This window comes from Sturnus vulgaris, chromosome 16, assembly GCF_052056855.1.
Source record: "Sturnus vulgaris isolate bStuVul1 chromosome 16, bStuVul1.hap1, whole genome shotgun sequence".
NCBI lineage: Eukaryota > Metazoa > Chordata > Aves > Passeriformes > Sturnidae > Sturnus > Sturnus vulgaris.
The window spans coordinates 7,358,417-7,371,744 of NC_142258.1; the positions used below are offsets into that span (position 1 = coordinate 7,358,417).

Genomic DNA, 13,328 nt, shown 5'->3' on the forward strand with positions numbered 1-13,328 from the left:
AGAGAAAAGCTGTTTCTGTTTTATAAAAGCCTGACAGTGAGGTATGCTGAAATGGCAGCACTCTTATCAATTGTGAAGATTATTCTACAGCTTATTGAATCTATGAATTAACTTACATAAGTTTCCGTGATTTTATACATTTAAAATTCACTTAGAATACTTTCAACTTTCATGTCACAACTGCATCCATGACTTGAAGCTAATCCAAATCACACCAAGTATAACCCCCAGCTACAAATATGGAAATGTTACATATGGAAACCTGACCATGCACTGGCTGCCTTTCTGACATGAGCAAATTGCTTCACATCAACACCTCGTTGATAAGCATCTTCCTTAAAAAATCCCAAACCTCAGTTATAGTGACATAAAATTATCCCTTACTCTAAATCTCAGCAGAAAGGATTTAATGTTGAGATACTCTGAAGTGCTCAGAGATAACAAATTAGGATTTAAGGCAGCACCTGCAGTAATGGAGATACAGAATCAGTTACACATCAAAACAGTAAAGAAGATGGATACTTACTCAGAAACTCTGGATTCAAAATCAGTAACAATCTCCTCTGTAAACTCCATCTCTTCACCACCATTTCCTGCATTCCTGGAGCACTCTGCATGGTTGACATCAGAGATGCACAGAAGTTAAGACTGACTAGAGAAGAGGCAACGTTGTACTTACAAAATAACATTGCTTCCATTTACCAGATACTCTAATGTTAATTGCAAGCATTGCAAACTGCAGTTTCTTATCAATTCTTCTGTTGTTTGCACCTTTTGAGACTGTGTTTTCTTCATTTGTCCTCCCTACAGATCTCTACAGAAGTGAGAAAAAATCTACAGGCAGTGTGAGAAATTAAATGTGCTGTTTAAATGGGACAAAAAAAGGTAAGTCCTAAGGAGAGTTGCTGCTAGGCAGTGCATGTCTAAGAACATAATTTTATGTACTGGAACACTCTTTTGAATGTGGAATACAAAGAACAAAAAGCTTTCGCCAGACTTGTGAGGTAAAGGAAGGGGAAAGAGAGTTTAGTTTAGAGCAGAATAAACGAAGACAAGAAATAGAAGAGCTCAATAAAAGAATTTAAAAATAAATACCCCAGTGATTTACCAGAGAAGAATAAAAATAAGCATCTCCCAAACATAACTCAGAGTTTGAGCTGATATATATTGGTTTCTGCCTTTTGGAGGAAAAATGCAGTATCAACAGTTGATCTCATTTATTATTTCACCCAATTTGTTCTCAGATTCATCTCTGCAGAGAAACTACACGCAGTTTCATGACATGAGTGACCACATCTATCAAACTGTGTATATATGCAATTTTATGTAAGGAAGCATCTTAGTTGCCTATCATTTTATTTATTCCCCACTACGAATTTATAGTGGGTATGCATTACTGTACTACTTGCTCCATTTTGTAGGAAAACTCACCTACCAGCACATCTTGTGTCTTGCTGCTATGTGTTCCCAACAATCCATTATCTGGTCCTAGATGAGGCACAGCAAAATCTTGCCATGGTGGATGATCACCCTGTAAATGGAATTTTGTCAGTCTAAGAGACAATAATTTTATGAGGGCAATTCATTACCAGTAATATTCCTGTATTGTCATAAAGTAATTTCAAATTTTCTTCTGTAGGAACTGCTCTATACTTCAACAGTTGTTTAAGCATTTATTTAATATATGATGTTTTGCAGGGATATAGTATATACTTTATATGAACTATAATTTATTTTCTATCTACATATGAAGTCTCAGCTAGACTTAGTAACAGTTTCCTCACCCAATTTTTTCCAAATATTGATCATTGTGCACAACAACACCATTTTCCTGATGTGTGGATCCATTATATGAATAGACTTAGTCTTGTTAAAAATAAAAGTAAAAAGACAGCAGTAGAGCAAAAAAGTTAAAATCCTCAGGAATAAACACTGTTAGAAAGGTGTTAATATTGTCAGCAACTTAAACGATAATTTATATTGTATGTGGGACAACAGCAAACTAAAAAACAAAGAGAAGTGACAATTATCCATTTATAGAAAACACATTTAGGAACTATTCTGCAAGAGCTGCTTGTTAAGGGATTTTATGCAGTCAATTATATGTGTGCACAGCTGCTGGGAGACCGGCTCCAGAGCTCAAGCAGAAAAAGAGATTAACCACAGCAATCCCCAGAGCGGCGGCGGGAGCTGAGCCAGCCGGGCAGGCAGCGGCTGGGCGAGCTGCCCTCGGTTTAGGCGCGGTACGAGTCAAGTAAAAACCATTAAATCCCGATTTTCCCTTGGCTGGGCTCCACCGCCTCCCCCCTGCCCAAGGCCACCCTTGGGCTCGCAGGGGTGCCAGCACAGCCCTTCCCGTCCCCGACACGCTCCTCACCTCACGGGGGAAGAGCCCTGGGGTCCCGAGCCCGCGCTGTCCCGTGCCTCAGACTCACCGCGCCCCACCGGGGACAGACCCCTCGGCTCCTCCTCCTGTCCGAGACTCACCTGACGGGGGAAAGGCTCTCCCGGGCACCGCGCCAGTGACAGCGACTCCCCAGACTCCCTCAGCACCTCCCGGCACTGCCCCGACCGACCCTTCCCTCGTGCGGGACCGGGAGCGGAGCAGAGCAGAGCGGCCCGGCCCGGCCCGGCCCGGCCCGGCCCAGCCCAGCCCAGCCCAGCCCGCTGTTGCGGCGTTGCCGGTGGAGACGGGGCCGGCCCCGGCCACCGCTCGCCGCCGCCTGAGGGCGCCGGGAGGGCAGGAGGCGAGGGGTCCCGCCGGGCGTGGGGGGACACCTGAGAGGGGATGGCTGAGGGGACACACCTGAGGGGACACACCTGAGGGGTCCCGCCGGGCGTGGGGGGACACCTGAAGGGGGACACCTGAGGGCGGGGCGGGATCGATTTTGCAGTCAGTGCAGCCGGAACCAGTCGCTTTAGTAGACAATTTATTTTGATAAACTTGCTCAATAACAAAAATACAAGTGAAGAAAATTATGTTCATTTTATACAGTTTGTATTAACATTTGTTCGGAAATCATTAATTGAAAAAATGCTCTAACCAATAGAAAACAACCCTCAGTAAAGGCCGGGGGGCGCAGGCGGCGGGCACGGCCTCGAGCCCAGGCAGGACAGCCCGCCTGCAGACACCATTTCCTTCATTATGTTCATCCTTCACAAAGGTTTTAAAGGACAGCTTTCATTTTCCTGTGTGTGTGTGTCGGGGCAAACAGGAGCCTACAGTCGTGCTCTGGAGTGGTTAAACAAGGTCTCGGAAACACAGGGACGGCAGGAGGGCCCGGCTCAGGCAGAGGCCGGGGCTCGGAGTGTGGCACTGCCCGTGCCTTTGGGACACTGGCATCGCTCTCCAGCTGCGTTAACAGCGGGAAAACCACGGTAAATGGTCAGGCTGGTGTGTGCTGGGAAGCACACCCTCCCCAGGTTTAAGCCAAACAGCTTCCAGACGATTATTTTCAGCTGAGGTCAATGATAAGATTTATACAGACAAATTTATTAAGTTTTTCCTTCTGAAAGTATTGTCAGTTTCCAATCTTACGTTTTGTTAGCCAAATAAATGATAAAGTGTGCACAAATTACATTATGATGGGGCATCAAACCTTTGGGAGGATTTAGAAGCAAAAGAATAAATGGAATTCTCTAGTCATGTATGAAATGAGCTGTCCTTCAAAAAGTTAAAAAATAATGGCTGGCAGAATCAGAAAAGTTTATGTAAACACTCAACACAAATATGGGATTACCTTTGGAGAAGATTCATATGGAAACATTTGCTTTTCATGAACTGAAAAAGTCTACAGATGTTTAGGCATGTTCAATACGAACTTCCTGTAGTTCAAAACAAAACCTTGTGCAAATAAAACCTATAAATAGTCTTCAGCAGATTTTACAGTGATGCTCTTAGGTATGAAAAGAATGCACACAACTTTAAAACAAAAGTAACAGACATAAGTTTGACAAATGATTGCACCATAAAACAGTGTTTTATATACAGTTTACAAGATATGATTTTCTGCTATAAATTAATACTGTACTATATAGTACTTAGTGACCTTATTAAAAGCAACTGTTGACAGCTGTCTCTTCAATTACTGGGTTGGGTTTTTTCTAAATGCATCTGGCCGCATCTATTTCTGGACTTGAAATGCTCAAGTATCTAATAAATCTATTTGTTAAACCTTTGCTAACACTTAATAATTCATAGCAATAGCACTGGCAGATCAGATCAATTTCCAGTCAGCCAACCACAGTCTGGATAAGCTCCATGAGAAGTGTTTTTGTTTTGTTTGTTTTTAATTATTATTATGATCAATTTAATCAAAGCCTAAATCCACATGATGTTACAATAACTGAAATAAGTAAGTTGAAGGGGTGGGAAGGGGAAAAAAATCTTAGCAGCTGAGAAACTCTCCCCACCCCCCAGCTATGTTCCAGTTACAATAATCTCAAACTATTTACAAGTGTAACATTTCTGAAAACATAATTTATAATCCAAGTTTTAGTGAATATTTTAGGAGAGCAGTGATAACACCAAATTTTTGACACATATCAAGCAGCTGAACCCTGCCTTTTACCTCCACCACTATATCACTAGGGGCCTCAGACTGCCCATGAAGATGGGCATGGATTAAGATGAAGACTTAAATTAGGAAGCAAATTATATTTAAACTGTGACTTCCAAGTAAGTGCTTGGCCGTATTTACAGATTAGTACACTTTGGAAAAATTTAGTGATCCATAAACACTCCATTCTACCTGTGAATGACCTGACTGGAAAAAAAATACTTAGAAACCATTCAAGTGGCAAGTTTGGTCAAAAATTTCAAAAGAAAATATACATCAACAAATGACCTTTTTGTCATGACATCACAAATGGCCTTTAAAATACTTTGGTGGGGGAGAGGGAAGAGATGGAGAAAGGCAGGGACCCACTAAGGTCTGAATGGCACAGAGTTTAAAATAATTGTGCAAACTAATTTTTTGAACACTCCAGCTTACTGGTAAGTGATTATTTTGGAAACTGCTGATTTTATTTTAACATAAATCTCATCCTAAAATGGCTATCTATTCATTAATGCAGTTCCTCGAGTAAGCTCAATGAAACAGTGCTCAAAACAGACATTTTTTTTTGTTTTTCAGAATGAATCTCAGGTAAACTATGTGTTAACTGGAAAACAAATACTGATAGTGCAGGCAGCTTCCCTGGAACACCAACCTAGTAGTGAATTAAGATGTCTGCGGATTCAATGATTTATCCTTGTGTTGAAAAATAAAACTACTTTTAGTGAGGAATATTTACTCCAAATTTGGGTAGCCATTAAATCTACATTTAAAATAACAACTTTAGTAAACAAGGCATACATTTTTAATTATATTGCTCATTTTTCTGGCAAAGATGAATTAATACTCAGCTGAAACCAAGTTCATCCATCTTTGCAGTGGGATAGTGTTTGCATTACTTTAAACATTGCATTTTATATGTGCTAAAGAAATGTTTACCTATGGTAAAATGCTGTGCTTGAACATGAATGAATGCTAATGTAACAATGCAGTAGAAAAAGAGATTTTCTGTACAACAGTTGCTAATAATGTAAATAGTGTCAGTTTCCCAAAATTAGGATTTTAAGGTATGACATGATCTCACCTTCTACCCTCATATACAAATAAATTACCATAAAAAGAATTTTAGCTTAACTTAAAATTGCACCTAGAAAGGCATGGGATCGTTTGTACCTATTACAAAAAACTGTTAAAATCAAGGGCTGCTACAAAGAATGAGGTAAACTGAAGACTCTCAGCTATGTGGCCTTCAGAAAAATGGCTTTTTTCTATTGAGTTCTAGTTTTGCACACCACAGTGTTTTGCTAGCAAAGCATTCTGAGTTCTTTTCCAGGAATCATTTGTGTGTATATACATATATATACATATGTGTATATACACACACACACACATACACACACACTGTATACTGCATCAGCAAAATATATATATATTTATATATATATTTATATAAATATAAGGACGAAATCCCCCTCTAAAATGTTCCTTAGTGTTTCCTAGAGCTTATGGGGGAGCAGGGGATGTATGTGTTTCTGCTGTTACATACATTGAGAGAACATGTTTTGATCTATTGGCTTCTTGGTGCAGTAATGCAAGATTGATCCACATTGGTGCCAAAGGCTTTGCTCATCAGAAGGAAGATGTAAAACACTAATCTCCTAAACAGCGAGGCCAGCCTCACTTGAATTCCTCTGCAACCCTCTGGTCCACCACAAAGTTCATAAATATTTTGACTTCCAAATTGTTAGACGTTAAAAACAGGAGCAGTCCAGTAACATGGGGCGTTATGCTTCTCAGTGTAAAGCATTCTTCACTAGTTCCTATCACAGTGCAGACCTGACTGCATTGAAGTATGCTCAGGAGATTAGTCAACGTGGTCTGTATTTGGTTATGGGAAAGGCTCTCCTTTTTTTCATCCAAAGTGCATAGTGAGAACAAGTCAAAGCATTCCTCTTTTCAGTCAGTGTTTGATAGTATGATTTAGGCATCCTCCTGAGAATGCAATTCTGATGTCTTGCTCTTTTCCAAAATAAAGTCCTGTAGTCCAGACATTCATCAGCCAGGTAAACAAACTTTGCCAGCAAATAGAAGTCCCACTATTGTAAAGAAAATGGATAAGACAAACAGTACATACGAAGACCCAACCACTGTGTTATTGGGTAATTTATATGGTTGACCTCCAACTTCATTGATGTAAAATCCTATTGGAAATATTAGGGCTGCCATACAGAATAGAATCACTGCAAAGAAAAGAGAAAAGAAAAAAACAGTCACTGCTGTGTTAAAGTGAAAATATTTACCTGTTCACAGAGCACTCCTGAAAAGCAAGCAAAATATCCTGACTGAACTGAAGAGCTGAGATCAGAGCTATCTGAGCTCATAACTTGCTTGAAATTACTCAGTAGGCTTTATGATACTTTGAAAACATCCCTCATCTACTTCCAAGAAAGACTAAAAGACCCCAATTTTGACTGTAATTTCAGTTCTGCTCACTAGATCATGAATCCTCTTTACAGAATAAAAATTGGTAGATATACTTCTATCACCATCTCAAAGTTCAGTCATTTCTTCTCCAGTTATTTTAGAGTCATTTTGCCCTGCCAAGATAAAGTAACATTCAACACTGAAGAAACTTTTTCTATTATCAGTTGTCTTTTTTCAACTCTAGTTGCCCTCTCCCATTCTTCACACATTTATTTTCTGTAAAAGCTTTGCTAAAAATAGAAAACGCTCAGATTGTCATTACAGTTTCTTTTAAGATGAAAAGATATCAGTTTCCTAACGTTATATGAACGTTTCCTTAGATAATGAAATATCCTTAGAATTTCCCATTGTAATACAATGAAATGAGAGTTTTCCAACTCAGTTTAATTCAAGCTTCGTAGTGAAAAACTAAATTCAGACTCTGTGAACAAAGTGATCAAGCAATGAGGGCTCTTATTTCACTTCAAACTTACGTTTATGTTTTGTTCTTGCAAATGACTGTGTGAAAGTACAAGAAATACAGAACTCCTGTTAAAGAATTACATTACAGATTTCACAGGCCTTCAAGTATCAATAGTGGCCAAGATTCCTCACAGCACATTTCAATACCCTGATCAAATCCAGGAGAGAACATTCAGCGTTGTTTCCTGGACAACTTCAGAGTTTCTGTAGCACGCCTTTGGAAAACTAAGCCTGTTTAGTTTGGATGTAGCTGTGCAGGCTCTACTGTCTCAGTCAAGGGAATGACTTCTAAATATGGCTCCTCTGAGAGGCAAGATAATCTTCACAACAAAAAGCATTAGCTTTTGAACTGGTTTGATTGTATATGCAAGAATATACAATGGGGTTTTAAAATCAGAATAAAACAGAATTTTATCTGATTCTACTAGTTCAGTCAAGTCTTAGTGCTTTACTCTTATTTCATTTCTATGTATTGTCATTTCAGACACTATTTATTGTGAGTGGAACATGGCACCACAATACCTATAATTCAACTAAATCTAATTAGATCTGGGGGGAGAGAGGAGGTGAACCTGCTCTGTTCTCTCACCAGCCCCACAAATCCACATACCAACATCCTCTAACATGAAGCACAGCTCACACTGAAGCCTCTCCTAGTCCTCAAACTCTGCTTATAACCTCGCCACACACAAAAAAGAAAATTCAAGCCAAGTGACAATGTTCCTGCCTGAACAAAGTGCATCATACGCTGATTTTTTCAGCTTTCTCTAGTTAACACAGGCTGCTGCTTTTAGTTTGTTAGTAAGGGACACGGGTGCTGTCCTTGTCTCCTCCTGTTCTCCACCACTGCAACGGGAAACCCTGGGGATGCTGTTCCCTACTTGAGCTTCCTTATAAGTCAAACAAGCAACATCAAAAACCACTGGCAACACTAACAGCCATCACCTTAATCACCAGCTCCCCTGCAAGACGTGCTGCAGCTGCTTTTGTTTCCAAGGTATGTGAAATAAAGTCAGGAGCTTGCCTGTCCCCTTTGGCATCACAGAACAAGTTTCTAGTCTTTACAAATGAGGAAACAATCGGCTGGAGCAGCATCGATATTTTTTAATGTAGCTTCACTACTGCTCTTCCTCACTGAACAGAGATGCTCCAGTTTATCCAGCTACAGTGCTTTTTCAATTTTTTAATGACTCCATGTATATCCAAGACGAACAGTTTAGCAACGTATTTTATATATTAGTGCTTATGATTTCCATAGCACAGGCCTCAGCTTTGAGGAAAAAAACACTCATATTCTAGAAGATACTGGGCATGATGAATCTGAATTCAGAGAGTGTCCAAGTAGGACCTGGGCACAAACAAAGAATGATGCTTTCATAAACCATAATCCACATCAGAACATCAGCTGCTGCTTGCCTTCCACAACACATAAAGCAGCTTTCACAACACCTTAAGCCAAGAGCAGCCGGCACCAGGATCGTTTCTTCAGCTGCCAGTGTCGAGCAGGAAAACCCAGATGTTCCACTGGAGGGGGCTCGTGTCTCACTCGCACTGTGCCCGCACCGCCGGGTGATTCTTCAAAGGGGAAGGGAAAGAGCACAACCAGAAAACATCTGGCAACTGCACAGCTGCCACATTCCTGCTCAGTGCCACCTCGTTAGGCCATCTATTAGAACAGAACCAAAGACCCAGCCACCAGACGTTAGACATTAAACAACGAAGAAAGTTTTAATTTATACAATTATTGGTCCATGAAATTCCACATTACACAATCTAATCCCTAAAAAAATGCTTCCTTATTTTAATTGTATCTCAAACATCTGAGTCCATCTGAGGAAAGCATAGGTATGTGTTTTTTGAACAGCTCTATGTAAGCATAGAAGAGCTTTCTAGTCTGCATGTGAATGGTGGCTGTCAAAAAACTCAACTAGTTCTTGTAATTCTTCAGCTTGAAATTGTTTTGAGTCTCTAATGACAACTTGAAAAGAAATCTGGTCTTCAAAAAAGGTTTAGTCTTTAGAGGGCTCACTGTAATATCTGCTTGCTTCTGTAGAGACACATAACATAGAAAGCAGCACCGGGTACAAATCTTTAATAACTCAAGAAGCACTTTATTCACTGGGGAACACCAGAGACAGATATTCACAGGATAGATACTGTTAGTTAAGGATGTGATTATCCTGCTCCATTTTTACTTGCATTCCAAAAAGCAGCCCGTTACTGCTCATGAACTTTTAAATCCTCAGAAAAAAAAACCCCAAACCAAATCCAGACTCTCTGGTAACTGCTGGGAAAAAGGCAGAAGTACAATTTTTCTGTCTAGCATGTTCTCCCTTGACACATCTCAGAGAAGCACCTCATTCAGTAGTAGCAGACACAGAATTAATTCCCTTTCTAGTTGAAGCAGATGGTAAGAGACCTGGATCTGTACGATGTAAACAGATCTTGAGGGAGCTCTGAATTCCTGCAATAGCCAAAATTGCAGTAACATACATGAGATCACCTATGTGGCCTCCATGGGGAATAAGATCTGGACATTGTTTCTATTTACAGAACTTAACAGTATCTGCCTGAAGGACCAAGAGTATGACCATATTTGAGATTTCCACACCTTCACCACATCCTATCTTACCAATTGGAAGATAGAAAACAAGCACCCTGAAAAGGCAAGAGATTTACATAAATCTGAAGCAGAGGTAACAAAACAGGAGCAGTGTCAGAGATGTGGAAAAACAGCAAAGCCAGGTCACTTTTTGGCTACCAACTTGTGTCACTATGTCCCAGTATAACTAACTAGTGATGAGATGGTACAGAAGCTGGGATGGCAAAAGGCAGTTCTGGTATATAAGCAAAGGAACAGCTCATCAGAGCTTTGCTTGCTACCTGCACACGAGGCAAAGCTCTGGGTTTGTAACACCCTGTTCATTGAAGAATCACACAAAACCTGGACAGTGCACAGAGGAACACCAACAAGGAACCTACTCTCCATTATTACATGGTATGAATGTGGTACTGCTGAAACACCAGTGATAGTGTTGATGGTATCTATGCCCAGTGACAATACCTAACTCATCAGTAGGAACACTGATTCCTGAAAGACTCTTCTCTACAAAAAATGAAGGAAAACCTTCACATTTACCTGCATGAGACTTTTGTCTCTCATGCAGTATGACCTGGAGGACAGCAGTATCTCTCCTCTCCACAAAGCTGTTTGCAGAGACGTCAGAAGGATAATTTTCTGTGCAGTAAACCCACCAACAACTGGGGAATGAGGCAACTGCTATGCTTGTAAATACCCTCTGGGGTGTATCCCTTCAGAAGTATATAGAAGAAAGAGAACTGACAGATTAAACTTCTGTCTTCTTCATGTCTCTTAGCTAAACAAGATAAACAAGACCACTCTCAGCAAAAAGCCAAATTTATAGGTATGCAGATGAAAAAAATTGCCTCTAGGTATGTACTTGAAAACACCTAGAGTCGTCCAAGATGACAAGATTACAACCAAAAATTCCATGAAAAATATAAGTTATACAACTATATATAAATTCCAGCATGAACTGGGCAAAAGTCACCTCTTACCAAGCTTTCCTTGCTGCCCTCAGAGTTGTAAGGAAAAGACTGAGCAAAAGGATTCCTTTGCCTCAGATATTTACTCCACACTCTCTTGCACTTGAAGGAATGGAGCTGCCAGTCCCAGAGCTTCCCTTGGAAGCCCCAGCAGACTTCCCTGCCTGCCCTGGATAGCATGTCCTGAGTTGTGTTCAGAGAGTTCTGTGAGAAGAATATCTGCTAGCAGCCTCAGAGCCCACTGAGTCTTGAAATCACTTGCAGATGAGATGCAATACAAATATGAAGTCTTCCCTACCCCCTTCTAATGAGTTACACGTTTTCATCTAAACAGCACTGGCACTTCACAGGAAGGATCTGCTCTAGGTATTCCAAGTTGATTCCACATGGCTGCATATTTCCTAATACTAACCTACAAATACGTTACTAATTTGTCTTGCATCCAACAAACCACAGAAGTCACTCTCCACAACTTTATGAAAAATCTAGAATTCTTCTTTCCATTCATTCTATTTTTCAAAATTAATTTTCCTAACAAGTGAGTTCAGAGATAAAATTCCTCATCATCTTTGTTAACAGGAATGCAAAGGTCACAGAGTTGTATGTATTGGAGATGAATACCTAAGACATTGAATTTTATAATTTCAGCAACGCAGAGATCATATCTTAATAGAATTATGAATAATTCTGACTTGCAAAAGAACAAATTAGTGTGTTTCATTATTAAACATCTCATACCAAGAAGACAAGTGCTGAAATAAAAATGTCCTTCTATACTGAGACGTATAATAACGAACTTGTTGCAAGTCTGAAGAAATCTCTAGAGAAAAAACCCAAAACAAAAAAGCTTTAGGGTACCACACTTTTTGGCTGAACTAATCATCACAGCTGTAGAAAACTAAAGCTGCAGGGATGTGATGATTTGAGATATTAAAGAAAAACATTGATCTCTAGAACTCAAACTCCCCTCTTTACCCAAGAGCTTTGACTCCAGCTCACTGTCAACATTTTAATTTTATACTGCATTCTTATTTTAACCCCCCCCCCCCTTACCCATGCATATATTAGATACACATGAAATATGTACAGATAAACAGGTGCACTGGAAAAGTTGGGATGGAATATTCAGTAATACTCAGGTCTGCTATTTTAATCATTCACCGGAAAATAAATGCAAGTCAATCACAATGGATACAGCATTTCAATAGCTCCATTGTCTGCAAGAGCTGCACTATTAATTTAATATGCTGTGTAGCAACGTTGTCAGAAAGATGGCTTTGATTGTTCAAGTGCCTCAGTGAAGTACCTTTGTTGAATCTGAGCACTTTTTAGTATTATTCCCTTCCCAAAAACAAGGTTAAATCTAACTTGTATTAGATATCATTAGATGTCACAGAGTTCCATTAAACTTTATTTATGCCCATGTATACCACAAACTTGCATTTTCTAGTTAGTGTTCACACTACCTTTAGTGGTTTGTCATAATTCAAGTCAATTTAAAAGCCCTCAGGTTTTGAGTTTTTTCATGCTGTCATCCCCACCATTAAGGCACCATTTCACAGTTGGGCTAAGCCTGTAACACACACCAAGAAAAGGAAGTTTGAAAGTTATTCCCCTTGCTCATTGTACCTGTTTTTTTTCTTTGCACTGAAGTAGCCATAGGATATGTTTCCCTGTGTGCAAACACAGGGCTGCTGGAGAAGGCTCGGCTGGGAGGAGTTACACTGGTGCTCATGCAGAGCACTGTGGAGGGAGGCAGAAAAGCACTGGTACTCCTCCCTCCAGCTAAAGCACGGCTGCAGGTCACTGCTGGAAGCAGAAGTCTTGGTGCTGTGAAGCACAGCAGATGCTCTGCAGTGGGCAATCCTCCTGCATAGGCAATTAGGATGCAGACACTCTGAATAAAGCAGCTGCTGTGAGCATGAAGCAGAGCTGAACCAGCCTCAAGCCTGAAGGAGGTATTCACAAGACACCTGAGTAAGGGACAGGTTAGCTCAGATGTACCAACTGCCTCTTCTGCCTCAGAGAGGGAATTTTCAGTAATTGCAAGCTACTATGATTAAGTCCTGCCTACATGGGAGTGGGGAAGTATGAAATACTACAGCCACTCAAGTCAGGACTGGCCTCTTCTATCCCTGCTCATTTTCTTAGGTCAATTAATGGCACTGCCCAAGGAAGGTAAAGGGATCAGGCCTTCCTTTCTTTCACACCATTATTCCCTCTCAATTACAGTCACTAAAGACACCAACCCCTTTATTT

The 13,328-nt window shown here is 40.3% G+C and overlaps 2 protein-coding genes across 5 annotated transcripts in view; both read right to left on the reverse strand.

The window, feature by feature from the left end:
- Nucleotides 1–3,343, reverse strand: part of VWA3A (von Willebrand factor A domain containing 3A) — a 26,074-nt gene extending 22,731 nt beyond the window's left edge. Inside the window, exons 1-4 of the mRNA XM_088174394.1 lie at nt 3,248–3,343; nt 2,488–2,916; nt 1,432–1,531; nt 527–611 (exon numbers count right to left, since the gene is read on the reverse strand). Coding sequence (XP_088030520.1) covers nt 527–611; nt 1,432–1,531; nt 2,488–2,916; nt 3,248–3,343 — 710 coding nt within the window. The remainder of the gene's footprint in view (nt 1–526; nt 612–1,431; nt 1,532–2,487; nt 2,917–3,247) is intronic.
- MOSMO (modulator of smoothened) overlaps nt 2,914–13,328 on the reverse strand; it is a 31,305-nt gene continuing 20,890 nt past the window's right edge. For 3 of the 4 annotated variants that reach the window (XM_014869233.2, XM_088174381.1, XM_088174382.1), the window contains one exon: nt 2,914–6,796. In XM_014869233.2, the coding sequence (XP_014724719.1) occupies nt 6,612–6,796 (185 nt within the window). In that variant the 3' untranslated portion in view covers nt 2,914–6,611. Of the gene's footprint in view, nt 6,797–12,535; nt 12,643–13,328 lie in introns of all 4 variants that reach the window. The other variant, XM_088174384.1, reaches the window with a different exon arrangement.